Genomic DNA, 23,501 nt, shown 5'->3' with positions numbered 1-23,501 from the left:
AATATTGGAATCCCTTCATCCTAGAAAGACAGACATGGCCAGCGGTATTTTACCTTTCTCCGTAGAAAGGACCTTGTACGTGAGGGAAATTTTAACTTCTGTATTCCTGCTCCCTTACACATCCCCCCTGGAAGGAAAAAAACATCACTAAATAAACATGACAAAAGGACCTAATACTAAGCAGAGAGGGGCAGTGACCTATGTAAAACAGGAGTCCTCTGTGAGCATCCCCATATCGACTAAATTGAGCCTTCGCTACATACAATGGCTTATTTTGCCTGCTACCTATTATCACGATTTCAAGCACATCTCTGTCCCGGTGAGAAGCTGGCCCCATGCAGATGACAACATCACATTCATACCGCATCTCGAACTCTGTTTTATAGCTGAGATAGGGCTGCCAAATTCCTCAAAATTTATGGGAATTATTACCTAGACCATCTATTGAACAAGAGCCAATTTGTTAATGCACACCAATGTTCAGACAAATTTGGGGATGTTTAAAAAATATACAAAAGGTCACAATCACCACGGCACTAGCTTGTGTACCTATAATGCCGGATAGAGCCCTCCAGAACCACGCCACTTAAATAATACTGTACGAGAAAACATGAATATTCTTATAGACGCTTTTTCTATTCGATTCTTTATGGAAGCTCGCTGCCCAAAAATCTATGTTTTTATATTGGGAATCATTCTCTCATTGGATAATAGACTGCGTGGATTGATAATCAGCTTTAATACAGTAGCCGTATACATCCTAGTTTGTACAGTAGAATATCTAAGCGTCACTTAGTAAAAATAAAGCACTGAGATTAAAGGTGGTTTGATTATTCAGATTGATAGCCTGAGAAGCAGAAGAAATGAATCTTTTCAGAACACACACAACAGTAGATAAGCATGCGTGACATAAGAGTTTTTTCTGTGAGATCTCCCAACATGATTTGACACATATTAGCGGCCTTGCTGAAGAGGCCCCTGAGGCCGTGCTGACTCTTTCGGCCTAGCTACAAAGAGAAGTATTCCTACAAGCCATTTATGATGATCGTACTCATCTATTTTTGATCTAGCACTTACACTCACCTGAGGTCAATGCCGTTCGGACCCTTGCGCAGACCAAAATTCTCTTCGGGTTGAAAAACTACATCCAAAAGTAACCACCGTGGAAAGCCAGAGAGCAGATGGGTATTATCACATGGGAAGTGATATTTCATGCTCGGTGATCTGGCGCTATGTACATGAATCCTCCTATGACAGGCAGTATTACTTCAGGATTTTTGAACACTTTTTACAAAGGCCTGCCATGATAACCAAGTTTTTTTACTTATATGACCTGCTGGGTGTAAAAAAGCTATAACCACAAAGCCTGTATCAATAAAGACATTTAAAACTTTGGTAACCAGGGGGGGGGGGGGGGGGGGGCGGGGCCTTCTTACACCCTGGGCATTTGTCCCTCCTAATCCAACCTCAATCACTTTGTAATAGATTCAACACTATTAGTATACTGAAATCCATTCTCCAAGGAGCTGATCTGATCTTAATGGTTAAGTATTCTTTTGCATATGCCATTAGGCGATTGTTCGAATGCAAGGACTCAGTGTAATACTTTTCTTAATTCTTTATCTATACAGCTTTTGTATAAGCTGTGTTCACCTTGTAAAAAATCATGAAGATCATGTCGGCCCTGAAATATCTTTTGTATACCTCAAGTGTCTTTTCCAGGTTCTGAATTTTTCCAAGCATTTAGAGCTGGTACGCCATCGGATATTGTAAGCTCATCATAAATCTTTACATTCTGGTCAACAAACATCCCTCACCCAAGTATTATCTTGGGAGACTCCAAAACCTGAGTTTACCTTTGTTGCTAATTTTTGCCTCTTCTCTCAACCACTTTCCACTAACCTGCTGGGCTAATTCTAAACAGCTGAAAATTACTATGCCAGTCATCATGAATGAATTCTATTGAGGTAGACCATGATTAACAATCTGTTTACGTATGCTGGAGGATCCATATGTAACTACTGCTTTCCTTTATATTTTAAAGTCCCTTGTTGATAATTGGTTTGTAAATGTATATGTCGTATATCTCGGTGTGTTCATGCTCTTCCAGGATGATAACAGATTAAGCCAGTATGAAGCATTTGGAGATTACAACCTGTATGGTCTGCCCTCTGCATAAGTCCCTTGTCATGATTTAAGATGTTCCTCCAAGGATTGTAAACGAGCACCTAGGGTCTGTTCCAGGAGTAAACTTCCTCTCTTGTAAGGGATTCCAGATTTTTCATGAATCATGGAAGTTTTTAATGTTCTTCTGAAACACATGATTCTATGGACCTTATCTTATCAAGTAATGATAATTTTCTTCTTATATATGTCTGAGTAGCTACAACTTCACTCTGGAGAGTTAGTGTTCTATCCATTAAATACTCAATTTATTATCAATAAAAGCAATTTGGTACAAGCTTGTTTTGTAATTTTCTCGGTTAGCAGATTCAAAAGAGAGAATCTTTTATGTAAGTCCCTGCCAGCAGATTCGCAGAGAAAGAATCTTTTTCTGTAAGCCTTCATTGCTATCTTTTAAAACCTGTAAATCCTGATTAGCAGATTCCAAAGAGAGAATCTTTTTATGTAAGCCTCATTGCTATCTTTTAAAACCTGTAATTCCTGTTACGAGATTCCAGAGAGAATCTTTTTTCTGTAAGCCTTCATTGTTATCTTTTAAAACCTTAATTCCTGGTTAGCAGATTCCAGAGAGAATCTTTTTATGTAAGTCCTGGTCAGCAGATTCCATAGACAGAATCTTTTTCTGGTAACCTTCATTCTAACTTTTAAGAATGCCTGTAAATCCTGGTTAGCAGATTCCAGAAAGAGAATCTTTTTCTGTAAACCTTCATTTGTTATCTTTTAAAGCCTTAATCAGCCCAAATAATGATCATCTTTGTTCTTAATTATAAACCAGTGTTTGACACTGTGTGAATTATACAATGAATGTCAAAATGGTACAGGCCAGATATGTCTTAGGAGGTCGTATATTTCCAGGAAAAATGTCATTCATCATACAGGCAAAAAGTTATTAAATTCTTGTGAGGTAATGTGTCAGCCATATTACAAGAAATTACTCAAAATTTGTTAGTCGTTTTAAAGTTGTAAAATTATCAGGTACTTTACTTGAAAGAGGCTACCTTTCCGTGGTTTTGGGAGGTGCAGTAGCACTCTTCACAAGCAGGAGCGTTGGTATAGCTCCAAAGCAAGGCCTGCTGCAACCTTCGGTGGCGGCAGCTGAAGGCAGAGCCAAGATGCGGGGAGCCGGCACTTCAGGGAGGAGTGGGAATGCCTCACTCACAGCGTTTTCGCTGGTCTAGGGGCTAAGCTTAGGGAATGAAAATGAATACACCACATACCCAAACTTATGGGATACTATGAAAGCAGTGCTAAGAGGGAAATTCATAGCACTGAATGCCCACATAAAGAAGCAGGAGAAATCTCACATTAGTGACCTGACATCACATCTGAAAGCCCTTGAACAGGAAGAAGCAAAGTCTCCCAGGAAGAACAGATGCCAGGAAATTATCAAATTGAGAGCTAAAATCAAGAAAAAGAAATAAAGAGAACAATACAAAGGATTAATGAAACAAAGAGTTGGTTCTTTGAGAAAATCAACAAGATAGACAAGCCCTTATCCAAACTAACCAAAAGACAGACAGAGAGCATCCAAATTAACAAAATCAGAAATGAAAAGGGGGACATAACAACAGACAATGAGGAAATCCAGAGAATCATCAGGTCATACTTCAAAAACCTCTACTCCACAAAACTGGAAAATCTAAAAGAAATGGATAATTTTCTGGATAGGTACCACATACCTAAGTTAAATCAAGACCCGATATACCATTTAAATAGTCCAATAACCCTGAAGGAAATAGAATCAGTCATTAAAAGTCTCCCAAACAAAAAAAGCCCTGGACCTGATGGTTTCACTGCAGAATTCTACCAGATCTTCAAAGAAGACTTAATACCAATACTCTTTAAATTGTTCCACACAATACAAGAAGAAGGCATATTACCAAACTCCTTCTATGAGGCTACAATTATCCTGATTCCCAAACCAAACAAAGATGCAACAAAGAAAGAGAACTACAGACCAATCTCCCTCATGAACATTGATGCAAAAATACTCAATAAAATTCTGGCAAACAGACTTCAAGAACACATCAAAACAATTATCCACCATGATCAAGTAGGCTTCATCCCAGGGATGCAAGGGTGGTTCAACATATGAAAGTCCGTCAATGTAATACACCATATAAACAAACTCAAGGAAAAAAAACGTACATGATCATCTCACTAGATGCAGAAAAGGCATTTGACAAAATCCAACACCCCTTCATGAGAAAGGTCTTGGAGCGATCTGGAATACAGGGAACATACCTAAACATAATAAAGGCAATCTACAGCAAGCCAACAGCCAACATCAAATTAAATGGAGAGAAACTCAAAGCAATACCACTAAAATCAGGAACAAGGCAAAGCTGTCCCCTCTCCCCATACTTATTCAATATAGTACTTGAAGTTCTAGCCAGAGCTATAAGACAACATAAAGAGATTAAGGGGATATAAATCGGAAAGGAAGAAGTCAAGCTCTCCCTATTTGCAGATGACATGTTAGTATTCATGAGTGACCCCAAAAATTCATCCAAGGAACTGATACAGCTAATAAAAACCTTCAGCAACATTGCAGGATACAAGGTCAACTCAAAAAAATCAGAAGCCCTTCTATATACAGTAGACAAACAGGCTGAGAAGGAAACCAGAGATACCTCACCCTTTACAACAGCCACAAATGTTATAAAATACCTTGGGGTTACTCTAATTAAGCATGTGAAGGACCTATATGACAAGAACTTTAAGTCCATGAAAAAAGAAATTGAAGAAGATGTCAGAAAATGGAAAGATCTCCCATGCTCATGGATAGGCAGGATTAACATAATAAAAATGGCGATCTTACCAAAAGCAATCTATAGATTCAACGCAATTCCCATCAAATTACCAACACAATTCTTCACAGATCTGGAAAGAATAATACTCAACTTCATATGGAAAAACAAAAAACCCAGGATAGCCAAAAGAATCCTGTACAATAAAACAACCTCTGGAGGCTTCACAATCCCCAACCTCAAGCTCTACTATAGAGCTACTGTAATAAAAACAGCTTGGTACTGGCATAAAAACCGACATGTGGACCAATGGAATCGAATTGAAGACCCTGACATGAACCCGCACACCTATGAACATATAATTTTTGACAAAGAAGCCAAAATTGTACAATGGAAAAAAGAAAGCATCTTCAACAAATGGTGCTGGCATAACTGGATGTCAATGTGTAGAAGGCTGAAAATAGATCCATATCTGTCACCATGCACAAAACTTAAATCCAAGTGGATCAAAGACCTCAACATAAATCCAGCTACTCTGAACCTTATAGTAGAGAAAGTAGGAAGTACTCTTGAACGCATTGGTACTGGAGATCACTTTCTAAATATAACACCAGTTATATTTAGCACAGACACTGAGAGAAACAATCAATCAATGGGACCTGTTGAAACTGAGTAGCTTTTGTAGAGCAAAGGACATGGTCAACAAGACAAAGTGACAGCCTACAGAATGGGAACAGGTCTTCACCAACCCCACATCTGACAGAGGGCTGATATCCAGAATATATAAAGAACTCAAGAAATTAGACATCAAAATGCCCAACAGTCCAATTAAGAAATGGGCTATTTAACTAAACAGAGAATTCTCCACAGAGGAAGTTCAAATGGCTGAAAGACATTTAAGGAATTGTTCAACTTCCCTAATTATCTGGGAAATGCAAATCAAAACGACTCTGATATACCACCTTACACCTGTCAGAATGGCTAAGATCAAAAGCACAGAAGACAGCTTATGCTGGAGAGGATGTGGAGCAAGGGGAACTCTCCTCCACTGCTGGTGGGAATGCAAGCTTGTACAGCCACTTTGGAAATCAATATGGTGCTTCCTTAGAAAATTGGGAACCCATCTCCCCTAAGACCCAGCTATAGCACTCTTGGGCATATACCCAAGGTATGCTCAATCATACCACAAGGGCATTTGCTTAGCTATGCTCATGTCAGCATTGTTTGTAATAGCCAGAACCTGGAAACAACCTAGATGCCCTTCAACTGAAGAATGGGATAAAGAAAATATGGTACATATACACAATGGAGGTACTACTCGCAGAGAAAAACAATGACATCATGAGGGTTTGCAGGCAAATTGGATGGATCTAGAAAAATCATCCTGAGTGAGGTAACCCAGACTCAGAAGGACAAAACATGGTATGTACTCACTCATTAGGAGGATACTAGATGTAAAACAAGATGACTACGACTGCTCCACAACTCCAGGGAGGCTACCTAGAAAACGGGTCCCTAGGAAAGACCCAGGGATCACCCAATGACAGAAGAAATGGATGAGATCTACATGAACAACCTGGATTGGACAGTGGGAATAATGAAGGGCAAGATTTGAGGGAAAGAAAGCTTAGGGGAGCAGGAGATCCCAGCTGGATCAAGAACAGAAAGGGAGAATGAGGAATAACAGACCATGATAAATGAAGACCACATGAGACCAGGAATAGGCAGAGTGCTGGAGAGGTTCCCAGAAATCCACAATGATATATCCTCTTTAGTCTGCTGGCAATGGTCGAGAGAAAGCCTGATCTGAACCTAGTCTGGTGATCAGATGGCCAAACACCCTAACAGTCATCTTGGAATTCTCATCCAATAACTGATGAAGTGGATGCAGAGATCCTCAGCCAGGCCCCAGGTAGAGCTCCAGGTGTCCAACTGGTTGAGAAAGAGGAGGGACTGCAAGAGCGTGAATTGTTGAATCCAAGATTGCAAAAAAACACAGGGACAAATAGCCAAATGAATGGAAGCACATGAATTATGAACCAAAGGCTGTGGAGCCCCCAGCTGGATCAGGCCCTCTGGATAAGTGAGACAATTGAATAGCTTGATCTGTTTTGGGAGGCATCCAGTCTGTGGGACCAGGATCTGTCCTTAGTGCATAAGCTGGCTGTTTGAAACCTTGGGCTTACACAGGAGGACATGGGAAATGGAGGGGAGGGGCTGGAAGGAAGGCGGGGGTGCGGTGTGGGAGGGGGGAGGACAGGGGAACCATAGCTGATGTATAAAATTTAAAACACATAATAATAAAGAAAAAATTATTTATTAAAAAAATTGAAGTGACTTCTAAAGATTGGAGATCTTAAAAACAATCTAAGAAATGCTACTTGATATGCCATGTTTGGTTGATCTCCATGGGAGGCCTGCCCATGGAAGGAGGGGAAACAGCACTCGGGTTATAAAAAATGAAGTAAAAAAAAAAAAAAAAAAAAAAAAGAAAAAAAGAAATGCTACCCAATTTTTATCTTGGCATCTAACTGTCTAATTAAATATGAAGAATAATAAAGGAACTTATAGTTATTCAAGTTATTCTGCCAGATGATACTTGTGTCAATCAAATGTGTGTGCATGCCTTATTATGAAGATATTCCATATAGGTCAGCAGAGAAAAATTCCAAGATAATCTATCCCAACATTAGGTACCCAAGCAAGGCTAAGTGTAATTACAGTGAAGTTCGCAGTGAGTCACTGTTTTCTTCATTTTAAGTTGCAGCATCAGCAGCAGATGGTAGAGAATTGCATTATAAATGAAGCCAAATTGGGGTGCAGGCAATGAAAGGTTTGGATAGCAATATTCTTAGAAAAACTTAGAGCAATAAAAAGACAAATGGTGTCAGTCAACTGAAAAGGGTCTGGTGCTATGACAAATCTTTCATACAGTGGGGTATCTAGGTAATGTAGGAATAATGAAATGCAAGAGGAAGTTATTGTCATTGTCAGTTCTCCAATATGAAATTAAGATAGTGAAGAGCAAAGAGCAAGCTAAGTGATATCATGGAGTGAAAAACCAACCTATTGATGGTCTACAGCAGTGGTTCTCAAGCTTTCTAATGTCATGACCCTTTAATACAGTTCTTCATGTTGTAGTGACCTCAAACATAAATAAAATTATTTTCATTGCTACTTTATAACTGTAACTTTGCTACTATTATAAATAGTAATGTAAATGTCTAATATGCAGGATATCTGATGTGGAACCCCCATGAAAGCATCATGATGCACAGGTTGAGAACCACTGGTCTAGAGAAAGAAAAAGCTCCAGACCATAAACTTGTATTTCAGAGCATGATAAATATGGTAGAATCTGTTACTCATGGTATGGTGGCTGTCATCTTCTGCCTCTTTATCAAATGTTCTTGGGAATCTGGAAAGTATCCAAACTTCTTGGAGAAAGTGTGCATGTTGTGAATTTTTATGAGAATTATTTATAGAATTAAGACTTTGAGCAACTTACTGACCTTCACTATATAAACTATAATAATACTTAGCTTCAGTTTCCTTGATATATAACCTTTTATAATAACAACAATGTAGATGCATCTATGGGTGGGCTTCTTTTCCTTCATGGTTCTTAACTCTGCCAGGCTTCAGTATGACCTGGTTTCTTACAATGTGAATTTCTGGGTTTAACTCCTAGAGATGCTACATCAGTATATTTATTTCAAGTGGGTCTTGAAATCTGTGTGTATGTTTCAATTTTCCATTGAGGATTCCTTTGATGTACATGACTTAAGTAATACTGTTAATGACAATACATGAAGACATATTATTAGCCTGCCCCATTTTTGAGTTTTGAGAAAATATATTAATTATCTCTATTTAGTTTTGCATGTGTGTTTGTGAACCCTGCTAGAGCAATCAAAGAAAGAGTCCTCATTATACTACTAATGAGGACAATTCATCAAGGGTAGCCCATGCTGAATAAGAAGGCTTTTGTGTGTATGTGAGTGTGTTTATGTGTGTTATGTTTCATGTGTGTGCAGCTGCATGTGTGCGCATGTGCACATTGGTGTGTGTGTGCATGCAGAGACTAGAGGTCAAGCTCCAGTGTTATTCCTCAGATATGGCTTTATAATATTTAGTTATTTATCTATATATTTATTTAATTATACGTATTTATGTATCTACGTGAGTGTATGTGTATATATATACAAGTGAATGTATAGAAGCCATAAAAGGGCATCTGATCTGGATGGCAAGTTTGTCATGTGGGTAAAATGAGCCTCTTGATTATACAGCAAGTGCCCTTAAATGCCAAGCCATCCATCTGCTTCTGACATTCTTGTGTGTGTGTGTGTGTGTGTGTGTGTGTATGAATGCAACTTGGCTTTTGATACGGGTTCTGTCACTGACCTTTGAGCTGATGAAACAGGTAAGGTCAGCTGACCAACAACCCCACCTTCCAAGTGTTGAGGTTGTAAATGTGCCTTCACACACACCTTTCACAATGGTTCTGGAGCATGACTGAGTCCCTCATGCTCGCCCAGGAAGCACTTCATGGACCAGGCTTTGCACATACAAAGCTCCTTTAGCAGGAATTCCTTATTCAGAAAAGCTCAAGCGAGATTCCTGGAGTTATTTTACTCACTGACAGGAGAAATTTATGAAACGAAACTAAATGGCACAGAAGACATGACCTGAAACCATTATTTGTGTCTTTCATACAAGCATTAGTTAGAACAAGTTCTTCTACAAAGACCTGGAGCTACAATCAATAGCATTTTGATCTCCTTTCCTAGAAACCTGATTATCTGAGACTGAGATTCTTGCCAAACCATGTCTCTCTGCTCAACAGGATGCAGAGGGAAACTGCTTTCAGGTTAATTCAGTGACTACCATGTATACATGTGGTTACTATTGTTTACTTTTCAAAAGGAGTATGGCCAGGGAGATGGCTCACCAGATAAATGTCCTAGCCTACAAGCATAATGGCTGAAGATGGATCTTCAGGAACCATGCAAAAAGTTGGACAGAATGGGGAGTGCCAGCCTGGGGTACAAAATGCAATGGCTGAGACCCTGAAGCAACAAGGTGGTAAAGAAAAACTGACTCCCTCCAGTTGTTCTCTGACTTCTACAAGGTGCTGTGCATGATGTTTCTGGATGCACATACTCATCATACACATACACACTATATATTAAAGGAATTAAACCAACTCAAATGCATATTCAAAATATTAAATAAAACCAGCCTACACAGATAAAGTGGAAGATAATACCTTAGCCTCTCGCCAACATACACTTGCTACAATGGACACATGAAGTCAATATTTATAAGGAACAAGTATGAGAACTAAATGTGTCTAAAATTCCTTGTCTTTGCAATACTCATTAATGAATATATGTGGATAAAAATTAGGAGAATTTGATCAAAACCCACTTAAGAAAATCACAATTGACTTTTTTAGGATTCCATGTGTAATTTTTGGTCTAAGATGAATTTTCATGAACATGTTATAAACCTTGAAAACCCATTTTTAAAATTTAAGTACTGATATGCCACTATAATTTTACTTGCAATTTTGTACACTGGGGGACCATTGCCTTTTATCACAGGTTTATTAAGTTTTACAGCATATGAGGGTGCCATGTGAAGCAGAGAATTACATTTTCATTTCCTTCTAAAAGAAATGAGAGAAAAGCTCTAGTACTTACCTTTCTCCATAAAACCTCTCAAAGAATTTTTCTTTCCAAGGTTCTGTTTTCTTTTCCTTCTCAATTTCTTGCCTTATTCGTAATTGCATTTCTGGGGTAAACTCTCCTAGAAAGAAATTGGCAATAAATTGAATTAAAATGGCCATGTCCTCTGCCAATGCAAAAAGACCACATGTCATTCATTTGAGTAAACTTCACTGAATGTTAAAGGTAAGACATGCAATGATTGCATTTCTACTATTTCCCCTTTTATGAACATCGCTCAAATGGTCATTTCATGTTAGACCAACTCTCAAACATTTGGTGAAGTTATTACATGCTATGGGCTGCAAATGAAACTGTATATCCTCTGTCTTGAAGGAAATCATCCTGATGGAAGCAGAAGGTACATAATGGACTATGAAATATTGTCAAAAGCCCTGTACAGGCCATAAGAATAATATATGCATTGAAAGTAGAGAGAGGGAAGCACTTAATTTTTCCTAAGTCAATTAAAGAGGATTACATTTAGGAGTTGATTTTTGAGTTCACTTTTAACGGATGATCAGGCTTATGTAAGTGATTGGATCACAAGGCACGAATATGCATATTTATGTCCTTTTGAGTGGCCAGTTCTGAGCAGAACATCGGATGAAATTAAATAAGAAAGGAAGGCTGGAGTCAATTACCCAATGCATACTCTAAAGAGAGATCAGTATTTCCTTCAGGAGACAGGAGCTCCTGATGGCAGAGCACAGCCAGGTAAATAGTCTTGAAAAAAAGTGACAAGATGGTAGAGAAATTGTAGGGCTCCTTCCTCAACAGCATGGAGGGGAAGATGCTGTTACCAGTGGGCCAGCAGCGGTGGGGATGCCAACAGGCATCCGATTAAAAGTAGATCTACAGATACTTTCAGTTTTAGAGTACCCAAGTGTGAGGGTGGGGAGACAGTTTAGAGAGAGCAGAAGGAAGAAGAGAAAAGCTAGGGGAAATCCTAGGTTTAGTACAGAGCATTTGGGCTGGGACTTAAGAGTGTGAGAAACAAGCAAGTGAGATGTACAAACACTGGAAAAGACCAGGGGTGAGGAGCGAGGACCCATCAGAACTGGAAGCTCATAGACAGGAGCATGAACCTAGGAGGTAACCAAGGCTGCTTGGAGCAGTTGTACTGTTCAAAAGAAAGTGTTATGTTAGAGATGTCATCATTTACTACGAAAAAGGAGTAAGCTTAAGGAAGCTGTGAAAGGGTGTGAGAATACAGGCCCAGGGAACAATTTGAAATATACCATGGATGTCTACGGTTTTCTGTTTGATCAAAATAGGGTAAAAGGTGCAAATAAACTAGAATAAAGTGCAGTATGTGGAAAGGAAGTGACAGGTGAGGACTGAGAGGAAGGTGTGAACTCTAGGGATCAGAATTCACCAGGAGGAGTTCAGGTATCTAAGTAGCGCCAGCAAGTGGGAGCAAAGGACATACAGTGCTGCATTTGGTTTTCTTAGTCTTTCCAAAAACCTGGGTTGAGTTTAAAGGAAGGAAATGCTGACAGAAGCTTCAGGGAAAAGGAGTGTCAGAGTTTCTCCAGAATCCAGGAGATTTAGAAAATACAGTGGATTACACTATGTCATCATTTCAAAAATATTATATATCAACATGCATATGAAATGTCTGTGATATACTACACATTCTTCAAAAATGTCACATATTAAAAATGCCCACTATCATCAAAGAGTTAGTGAGCTCCATTAGAAAAGGGTGGAATTGCACTAAGTAAAAACTGTATCTCAGGGAGGAGTTGGGAAGACTTGCAAGTCAGAGGAAGACACAAAGCTCAGTACAGCATGTGAAGGTGTACTCTACAGAGTGTGTATACTCTACTGTGTGTGTATTCTCCAGTGTGTACACACTCTACAGTGTGTGTAGTCTACAGAGTGGGTGTAGTCTACAGTGTGTGTACACTGTAGGGTGTGTACTCTACAGAATGCATATACTCTGCAGTGTGTGTACTCCACATAGTGTACTGTACAGAGTGTGCTCTATAGAGTGTGTGCACTCTGCAGTGTTTGTAGTCTACAGAGTGTGTGTACTCTACTGTGTGTGTATTCTACAGCATGTGTATTCTATTGTTGTATGTATTTTACAGTGTGTGTACTCTACTGTTTGTGCACTCTACAGTGTTTTTAGTCTACAGAGTGTGTGTACTCTACTGTGTGTCTGTTTTACAGTGTGTGTATTCTATTGTGTGTATCCTACAGTGTGTGTACTCTACTGTGTGTGCACTCTACAGTGTTTGTAGTCTACAGAGTGTGTGTACTCTACTGTGTGTGTATTCTACAGCATGTGTATTCTATCGTTGTGTGTATTTTACAGTGTGTGTACACTACTGTGTGTATACTCTACAGTGTTTGTGGTCTACAGAGTGTGTACTCCACAGTGTGTGTACTCTACAGTGTGTATATTCTATAGTTTACTGTACAGAGTGTGCTCTATAGAAAGTGTGAACTCTGCAGTGTTTGTAGTCTACAGAGTGCATGTAGTCTATAGGGTGTGTGCTCTACAGTGTGGGTGTTCTATAGTGTCTGTACTCTGCTGAGTATGTACACTCTATAGTTTGGGAATTTTCCTTAGTGTGTGTATTTTATACAGTGTTTTCCACAGAGTATTGTGCTCTACAGTGTGTGTGTGTACTCTAGCATAGTGTGTGAACTCTAGCAGTGTGTGTGTTCTCTAACAGAGTGTATTACTTATATGTGTGCTCTAACAGCATATGTGCACTTTAGCATAGTATGTGTGCTTTAGCAGAGCAAATACATTCCAATATAGCACATGTGCTCTAACAGTGCTCTAGTAGTGTGTGTGTGCTATGCTCTAACAGAGCATGTGTACTCTGACATAGTACATGCACTGAAGCAGAGTGAGTATACTTTAATATAGTAAATGTGCTCTAGCATAAAAGTACATGAGCACTCAGCATAATATGTGTATTTTAGTAGAGTATGTGCACTCCAACAAAGTACAGGTGCTCTAGCACAACACATGCACTCCAACACAGTACCTACATGCTAATACAGTACATATGTCCTAGCAGAGCATATGTGTAGTTGGAAGTTTTCCTGATCCTGCCCAGCTCCTGTGGCCCTGTGGTCCCACAGCTGCTTGGATCCAAATAAACACACAGAGACTTATATTATTTTCAAGCTATATGGCACAATGGCTCAGGCTTCTTGCTAGCTAGCTCTTATATTAATCCATTTCTATAAATCTATACTTTGCCACATGGCTTGTGGCTTACCAGTACTTTACATCTTGCTTCTCCTGGTGGCAGCTAGCAGCGTCTCCTCTGCTCTGTCTTTCTCCTTCCTCCTCTCTAGTTAGAATGGTCCACCTAGCCCTATTCTGCCTCACCACTGGCCAAACAGGTTTATCAACCAATAAGAGCAACATATATTCACAGCATAGAGAACATCACCCATCACATGTACACCCTAACATAGTATCTACCTGCTAACTCAGTACATATGCCCTAGCAGAGCATGTGTACCCTAACATAGTACCTACATACTAACACAGTACATATACCCTTGCAGAATATGTGCATTCTAACATTGTACCTTCATGCTAACACAGTACATATGCCCTTGCAGAACAGGTGCATTCTAACATAGTACCTGTGTTCTAACCCAGTACACACACTCTAGCCTTACACATAATAATAGGAAACTGATATTTACCTTCTGCCAGTCGCTGTTTCCACCCTTGTGCTGCATATGCAAAGAATTCATTATTCAGAGCTGAAGTACTGAGGCGTAAAATTCCATCACTTCCCATCTAGGAAATAAGCAGTCAAAACAATAGTCCATCAGAAACGATTCAAAGTGAAAGCATGCAAAGGAGAAGCAAAAACTGAGTAGTATTGAATGTGTGTGCATGTGTGTGTGTGTGTGTGTGTGTGTGTGTGTGTGTGTGTGTGTGTGTGCGTGCGCACGCGCATTAAGGTCTGATGGTCTGATGTAGGGAAAAAGAAGGAAGGAAAGGAACTCAAGAAAAGATGACTCCTGGGGCATTAATCACATGCCCTCTCTTGCTGACTTCCAGTACAGAGACAATTAGTTCTGTCCCTGACGGTAACTGTGGACTGACTATAGAGGATAAAAAGATGAGGCAGTGCCAAGCAGCTAAGTATGGAGTGACTGGGAATGGAGTACTGAAAGATATAGGCCGAGGGAATGCATAGGTGGGCATGAGTAGTGAAGGGCAAATCTATGCACAAAGTGGAACTGGTGTTGTATGGAGAACCTGAGGACAGGGTCTTCTTCCACTCTGCCAGCACCTATACAAGGAGCAAGCAAGTAAGTTCATACAGCTGACACAAAAAGGATCTGTTAAATTGTGTGCACATGTGTGTCTAAATGTGTGTGCTGTGTGCACACTGTGGTGTGGATGTAGAGGTCAGTGGATGCCTGACTGAGTTGTTTCTCTCCTTCCACCCTGTGGATCCTGACCATTCTGTCAGCCCACAATTACATGTCATATATCTACATTTTTAGTATTTTTCTGCACTCTATCTTCATCCACAGAAATAACCATCTTAAAGATTTAATGCAATGACTCCATGAATATGTCAGACATATCATCATTCAGGAGTAAAGAGGGATATGGATTCTGAAAACACATTCTGTCTGTCCAAGACTGGATCATGAAAACTCAAGCTGAGAAAAGGCAGACATCGGGAACATGAGAGTGCTGATGACTAACTTGAGGGCATCACCATCTAAGAAGAAACTGGCAGCCACTAAAATTATCAATGTACTAAACACAAGGTTTCATTCATTCATTGTTTACTCTCCATTTTTACCGTTATTTAACAGATACTTCTTAGATCACCAGTATAAGCTTATGTATAAGCTTACATACCTGGTTCTTCTGTGGGTGCTAGCAATGAAGAAAAAGCCCCTCTCCTTAAGTTCCCAATCTATTCCACATGGAGCAAATGACTGCTTCTTCTATAGCCTTTCCATTCATCTAGTTCTGTGTAGTTGGGATGATTAATATTGGCTGCCATAAAATCTAGAATCATCTAGGACACAGACCTCTGGCAAGGCTGTGAAGGAGTTTCTAGATTAGGCTAATTAATACGAGAAGACCCACTCTAACTGTGTGTGACACCACTCCCGTAGGTTGGGAGCTGGAATGCAGAGAAGAAAATGAGCTGTGAGGCAACTTTCATCTGCAACTCGCTCCTATCTGCAGAGGCTTTGTAATCATCTGCCTCATGTGGCCATCATCATGATGTCTCTACCATGATGAACTGTATCCTCAAGTCATGGTCCAAGATGAAGCCTTTGTTCCTTAAGTTGCTTCTTGTTGGGGATTTGGTTACAGGGACTTGTAAAGTAAGTAATATAAGCTACTGCTGTGGTATAGCTTTATGGTCAGCATTGCAAGCCCTTACCTTTTGTGAAAAACATCCCAGCCATTATTTCTTTTGACTGGATAATTCTAGAATATCATTTTCAGAATTTGGTCTAACTATTGAACTATTAGGCATCACTGGTGATAAGCCTTCAAATGGCTAGGATATGTGGATCTGAGAGCTAAGGATAGAATGATCTAGATGAGCTAGTCCCAGGACCCACTTGCCTATTTCATGCATCTTGTTCTCTAAGTTCCAGATTCAGTAAAATCTGAAGCCCCCCTCCAAGGTGAATCACTCCTACTGGGACATGTTGCTCATTTAGGTACTACTGTAATTTGGGGTCATGAATGCCCTGTGCATTGTAGGAAAATTAATAGCATGCCTGATGCATGAGCTACTGGTAGCACCCCTCTCTAAGATGTAGTATCTAAAAGTGTCTCTAGATACTTCTAAATGTAACATGGAGGCAAAACCATCTCTAGGTTAAAACAGTCTCCTAACAGACAAAGTGATGGGTTAAGAACACTATGGTAACTAAGCTTTGCCTGGATACCTTGCATCTCTCATGTGGTAGGATCATAAGGCAAAGAAGATCTACTACACAAATGGGATCATCCAGAGGCAGAGGGCTGCTTTTCCAGAGAGGGACAGGTAGGATGATGCTGGGAACACTGAACATTCACTGGCACATCTTGGTGAATGCAAAGTAGGACTAATGCAGTGATTAGTGGCAATATGGCCATAGGCTCAGATGCCTCAGGGGTGATGTCTGGGTCCTGCTACCAGGTCTACCAGCAGAAGAACTTGGCTAAGGATAATCATAAATGGGTTTTAAGAGGAGATAAAAGGAATGTCAAACAAATTAAGTCCAGCTTGAGTCTAGTGTAGACTGTAGCTAACCCACCAGTTATCACCCTTGTTTCTTTCTTTCCTTTTTTCCTACTTCCTTCCATCCCTTTCTACCTCTTCCAAGTATTTGTGACAGAGTGGTCTTCATCTGACACACTGCAGGTGCTACCAGTGCTAGAATAAACCAGCAGTGGTGAAACTCCATCTGTGTCAAGAAGCCTGTAAAATATATACCAGTCAGGATAATGACTGGACGCCCTAGTCTCACGCAGGCCTATAAAGTCTTGGACTTCTGCTCAAGTTCAGAGGTCTCGAAAGCAACCTGTAGGAACAACCTGGGAACAACTCGGTCCATGGGAACAGGAATAATTGTAATAAGACATAAGCCAACAAATTCAGGCTTTAACCTCTACCTGAGATTGGTCTACTGAGTGCTTCTCAAGTAAATGTGAGGTTCCAGGTTAATGGTCTCCAGGCCTCAGTTTCCCCTTCAGTTTACATCTATATGTCATGGCCTTTTCCAGTCTGAGACACAATCCCTGGAACTTTTGAGGCCTTACTCTAGGTACCAAAAACTCCAAAATGTTGGTCTCAGAAAATGCCTTGTAGATCTAGGCCTGCAAAGGTGGCTGGAGGAAATGGGCAGCAGATATGGAGACATCACTAAATGCCATTGGAAGATTTAGGGGACAGATGATCAAAGGAAGGTAGAGCTCGGTGATACTCAGGATGGAGGAAGGCATGTTAGAGGAAGCTCTGAAATCCCCAGTATCACTCTGGCAAGAGTAGGTTAATATCTGCCCTAGAAGCCAAGCAGACCTTCCGGGATGTTACAAGTATGTTCAGTGATATGTCTCTAAGCCTGAAACATGGGCAGAGGCTGCATGTGGGCCTCAGTGGTGAAGGAGAAAAGCTACCCCTTTGAGAGCCATGAATATTGAAGTAGATCCTTGTCTCACAAGGTGGATTGAAAATAAGATTAGCAGGTGTAGGGCAAGTTCCCTACAAAGCAAAGGAACCTGTGCACCGAGGAGTTCATGTACACAAGGCACAGTGAGACAGGTCTAACTCATTCTACATTTGGGGATATGCATGGAGCTGATGCAGCTTCAACAGCCTATGCAATGTGCAGAATTTCTAGTGTTCTCCATAATGGTTTCCTCGCTACCCTTATTTTGGTTAGTGGAAGATTTGAAATTTCTCTCTGGCAGCTTACATCCAGAATTTCTGTCTCACATATTCTGCCAGGCTGGGGGCTTGGTTACTAATTTTAAGACACAAAGAAACAGCAGATCCAGATTAGCTCTGACAGATTCTCAAGATCTGAGCACATGAAAAAGCAAGTGTGATATAAACACATTCGAGAACATGGAAGCTGGCCCTGGAGGAAAATCATTTTCTTTTCAAATAGAATGCACATGAAAAGTAAGGTTCCCAGCCTATGAAGGCAGCACAATTAAACACCGTGGCTAAAATAGACTTAAGAAATACGTGCCAATAAAACTTTTAAAATACACGATTAATTTTATGGCCTTTAAAAAATACTGTCTGAAAGAAATAACGCTTTAATGAACTAGAACAATAAACATTTCTGAAAGGTTAGTTATTTATTGATGAGCTATAAATTCTGATTTTTTATTAGCCATGATAGAAACATTCATTCTGAAAAATCTTCTCTCATGATGAAGTGTCTAGCTAAACTATTGATCAGCTATTCTTCCTTTTAAACTAGCAAGGGAAAAACTGACCAATATGATTTCTCTAGGGAAAATAGTAAGAGTAAAGAAAAATATGTTCTTGCACAGATCCTGGCATGATGTAAAGATTTAAACTCTTTCTTATGAGTTTATCATCTGCCTTTGACATTAGTTATTAAAACATTTTAACTGGTTAATACATTAATACATGTCTGTAATCATATTCTTGGTAGGTTCAGGCAGTAGGATTACTGTGAGTTTGAGGACAGCCTGATTATATAGTGAATTTACACCATCCTGGTCTCCAGGGTGAGAGTCTTTGAAAAAAAAAAAAAGAACCCCCCCCAAAAATAACAAAAAACATTTAGGAATAGATGGATGTTGAGTAGAATTCAAAGCATTAAACAAACACTGCTATTTAAACATCATGCAATATTATCTAATATTTGAACTCATAATTAATAAAATAACATTTTAAATTATTTGTGTTTGAGGAGGAGTATGGTAGGCATGGTCTCATTTAGCCCAGGATGGCCTCACCCTGTCAATAATGATGAATTTGAACTCTTCTTCCTTCATCTCCCAAGTGCTGACACAAGAGACTACCAAGCTAGACATGGTTTTTAACACTATTTTTCTTTTTCTTATTTTGTTTCTCTTCAGGTGATTTCCCAACATGGCAAGAACACTCATTAGAACAGTGAGAGGTGTGCTGGATGTGCAAATCTGGTAAACAGTGACTCACATCTAGAAACACGTGCACCTTGGATTTCATTCTATAGTCGGTGGAGAGTTGTTCAATGTAAAGCAGAAGCCCGAGGAAAAGAGACAAGTTAGTGTGCACAGGTAGCAAAGAGTTGGCTTAGACAGTGTCAGGGCGGGCCTCCCTCATACTCACTGTTAATAAGGGATGAACTCCAGCCACACATGGAAGAAGCGGGAAAGAGCAAGGCAAGGGCTAAAAACAGACTACTCAGGTGTGGGTGAGGGAAAGGGAGGGGTGAGGCAGTCCACTACCATGGGCAGAATGGCCAGCCATAGAACCTACTGAGCCCTGGACTCCATATAGCATTCAGCCCCCACCCCAATGGAGTCAGAAACCTTTGGGGCCTTAAGTCAGTCATGATAAAATCTGGTATTTCAAAGGGACAATTCAGACTTCTATGTGGAAATACTATAAAGCAGAGGTATCTGACAGCAATAAAAACAATGTTCATGTGTGAATTTAATTTTTGTTGTCTCTGCATTGCAAAAGAATAAAGAAATATGAAATTATTTCTAAGAATGCATTTTATTTAAATTGACCTACTTAAAATGTTGTTTCAAAATGTAACTATATTCAAATATTGTTTGTGAGACATTTTATATTCTCTTTGAAAATTATTTGTTATTCAGTTGTATGTCTGTTCATGGCACCTCCACACAGAGCAGCCACACCTCCAGTCATGAACAGCTGTGTGGTTGGCTACTGGCCACCATATTGAACAGTACAGCTTTATACAACAAGGACTACCCAGAGTCATTAATACGTTATGATGATGTTGTGATTGCTATAAACCATGAGAAACATGACAGGTGCTAGGACTGGTTTTGATAAATGGCATAGTTGTCCACACCTGCAACCTCCCCCCCTTCCCCAGACCAAAAGATCACTAGGGCTTGCCAGCCTAACTAACCCCAAGGTTTAGTGAGTGACTTTGTTCCTAGGATAAAGGAAACACACACACACACACACACACACACACACACACACACACACACACACACACACCCTACATGAACAAAGGTAAAAAACTCAGTATTAGGAGAATAATTAGAACAACCAGGATTAGCAAAGAAGGCTTAATCACAAACATATATGTAACATATGTATAAGACTCTCCAAGGACTATTAACCAAATTATAAAATGGCTTCAGATGAAGCTTGGAAGAGCACTTATGATAGAAAGTCGGGAGGAGATGGAGACACTACTTGGAGGATTGAAAATAAAAACAGGGGCAGGTAGAAAATAGAACAAGAAACATCATAGGTGTGAGGGGAGGGAGTGTTGGGGAGATGATGTCTATCCTGTATGTACTAACAGAGGAGTACAGGGAGGGAGTGTTGAGGACATGATGTGCTAACACAGGTGTAAGGGAGGGAGTGTTGAGGAGATGATGTGCTAACACAGGTGTACAGGGAGGGAGTGTTGAGGACATGATGTGCTAACACAGGTATAAGGTGAGGAAATGTTGGGGACATGAGGTCTATCATGTATGTGGTAACAAGTGTAAAGTGAGGGAGTGATGGACACATAGTGTCTATCATATATGTGCTAACACCTATCAAACCATTTAGAGTTATTTAGGTCAACATAGTATGTGGAACACTGTCTAAGTTGCTGTTTCCATGAAAAATAATCAATATGATCTTTAGAGAAAAGGAACTTAGACAGTGGACCACTAAACAGGACACTGGTTCTACCACAGCGTCATGCAGGAAAGGAATGAACCCTGAGCTGGTGTCCCAGAGTCACTTCTGCCCTATTTGATCAAGAACTCTGGTGTGAACTCTCAAGTGATGCTTGATAATTATTTTCAAATATAGAATGAGCCAATATCCCCCAAACTGTGCTTTCCAAAACAGCTAATATAGCAGACGACCTTAGGTAAATGCATCTAAGAGAAACTTTTTTCTTCTAACAAGTACAGTTTGTGCCTACTATTAAATATAGCTATTTATTTTTTCCTATAAGCATTCTCTAGTATGCTGGAAGTTTTTATGCATAAGAATGGGTTATGTACTATCTACAAAACTTATCAGCTTGTAATCCTTTCACAGAGCAATTATCAATATCTTGTGGAACAATTGCTTTCTGAGAATACAGTCAGGAAAATGACACATAGCACTGTGTGAGAACAGTCAGGAGTAGACAAACCATTTAAGTCTAATGAACATGTTTGTGTTTCCTATTAAATCCCTGTTTAATAAGTAAATAATAACATTTTAAGATCTGGACTCAGAATAATTTTCTAGATGCTTCCAGAATGGCATATTTAAACATTCAAAGTCATCATATGAAATGAAATAAAAAAAACCTGGAAAAATGGTATCATAATCCTTACTCTACTTTCTGAAGGTCATCCAGTTAAAACCCCACTGCAGACAGCAACTCTCACATGGTCACCGCTGCTCAGAGCACTGAGAGTGCAGTCAACAAGTGCTCATCTCTAAATAGGACATTTTCTCATGTGCCCACCCTCCCATGGCTCAGGGAACAGTGTGGCAGACAGGACAGAAAGACCACAAGAAACAGAAGTAGTGGAGGATGGTGAGAAATAGTGTTTCCTGGATATGGCAGGACTGTCACACTCTAAACTCTTGGTAGTTTTGCTTCCCTGCATAAGACCTGCACAAGATCGATCCAGTCAGTATTCTAGCATGGGTAGAGGAAAGGTCATGAATCCCCTCCCCTATCCAAAGAGCTATTGACAGCTGATGGGTGTAAGGGATGGAGAGTCATTTTTCTTCAGGGAAATGAGCCTTGGTAGGCTGTCCATGATCTACTGAGTAGCCCCACACTCATGCACATGTAGACTGCTATGCATGGAGTCAGCAGGTTATACAAAAAGAGGACATGAAGTTGGGAGAGAGGTATGTTGGAGAGAGGGCGATGGAGAAGTTGGAGGGTGAGAATAGGGGGAAGATGTGATAAAAAAGACATTGTATATGGATGAAATTCTCAACAAATAAATGCAAACATTATTTAAATTTCATTGCAGGCAGTTTCATTATTTTCTATTCTTTTTTTTTAATCTTTATGTGCACAAGCAACTTTTTAAAAAATGAGACTTTCATTATACCGACATAAAGACATACAAAATTTTTTTTAAGTTATGTCATTTTCATCCTTTCACCCAATTTAAAAAAATGCACAGAATCAAAGTAAAACGAACAAAAGAGAAACTTTGGAGAGAAAATATTATGAAAAAAATCAACATTTAGATGGAAAAGTGGAAGGCTTTTGTGTCATAATTGTTATGACAGAGTTTCAAAGCTGATTTTCATAATAAAAGCCTCCCCTGTTCTCTGCTGAGATGATTTCCTTTCTTCCCACTGCCTGCTGCTTTTGTGATAGGCACTCAACACCAGGACGAACTCAGGAGGTACAAAGTTCAGCAGAGAAGTTTGGGAGCTAGATCTTCTGTACCCAGGAGGAGGCTAGCTATCATTTTGAACTAGAGGAAATTCTGGCAGAGGAGTGGTCAGGAGTATAGGGCATCTGATTATTGAGATCTGAATATATGTATTGAAAAGGGGCTCCAAAAAAGCAAAAAGGATCCTCAGTTCTCACGTGGCATAATAGGAAATAGACTTGTGGAAAATGATTCTCTCTCCTTACAAAAAAATAAAGTGTGTGTGCATGTGTACTGTATGTACATATGCATATATTCATATGGATATTTATTTTATGTGTGCATACATTTATAAGTATATATATTATACACATACACACAAAACTTCTTTTCCCTCTGAAAATCCATGTTGTAAATAACTTAAAATGATGGCCTCCAGCCCAAACATTCAACTCTGTTATGATGTTCAACCAGATGTTGGGAAGGCCATTCCTTAGAACAAGACACATAGGAAAGTAATTTTGTAGGCCTCAGTGACCAGGGGAATGGAATTTATTTTCTAGCAGGAATATTTTCTCTCATAATTCCAGTTTTGAATTTCAGCACATACAATGGGGAAACAGTGTCTGAAAGACATAGAAGCCCCTAGCAAACAAATGGCAAAGGAGAAGCTCAACATTGTGTTAAGAATTGGCTCAGTTACTGAGTGTCCACTAGGAAGCTTGCATGAGTTTTTAGTTACTCTCCCCAGAAATTCTATCAGAAACAATAATTACTGTCCAGTGACACTGTCCTATACTTTTG

The 23,501-nt window shown here is 39.7% G+C and overlaps 1 protein-coding gene across 1 annotated transcript in view; it reads right to left on the bottom strand.

Annotated features, from left to right (window-relative positions):
* The window catches only part of Asxl3 (ASXL transcriptional regulator 3), a 139,100-nt gene that overhangs the window by 34,153 nt on the left and 81,446 nt on the right, over positions 1 to 23,501 (bottom strand). Inside the window, exons 7-8 of the mRNA XM_036205161.1 lie at positions 14,351 to 14,447; positions 10,643 to 10,748 (exon numbers count right to left, since the gene is read on the bottom strand). Coding sequence (XP_036061054.1) covers positions 10,643 to 10,748; positions 14,351 to 14,447 — 203 coding nt within the window. The remainder of the gene's footprint in view (positions 1 to 10,642; positions 10,749 to 14,350; positions 14,448 to 23,501) is intronic.

This window comes from Onychomys torridus, chromosome 13 (assembly GCF_903995425.1).
Source record: "Onychomys torridus chromosome 13, mOncTor1.1, whole genome shotgun sequence".
Taxonomy (NCBI): domain Eukaryota; kingdom Metazoa; phylum Chordata; class Mammalia; order Rodentia; family Cricetidae; genus Onychomys; species Onychomys torridus.
Note: the sequence above shows the minus strand (reverse complement) of the source record. Positions and strands in the feature narration are given on the sequence as shown.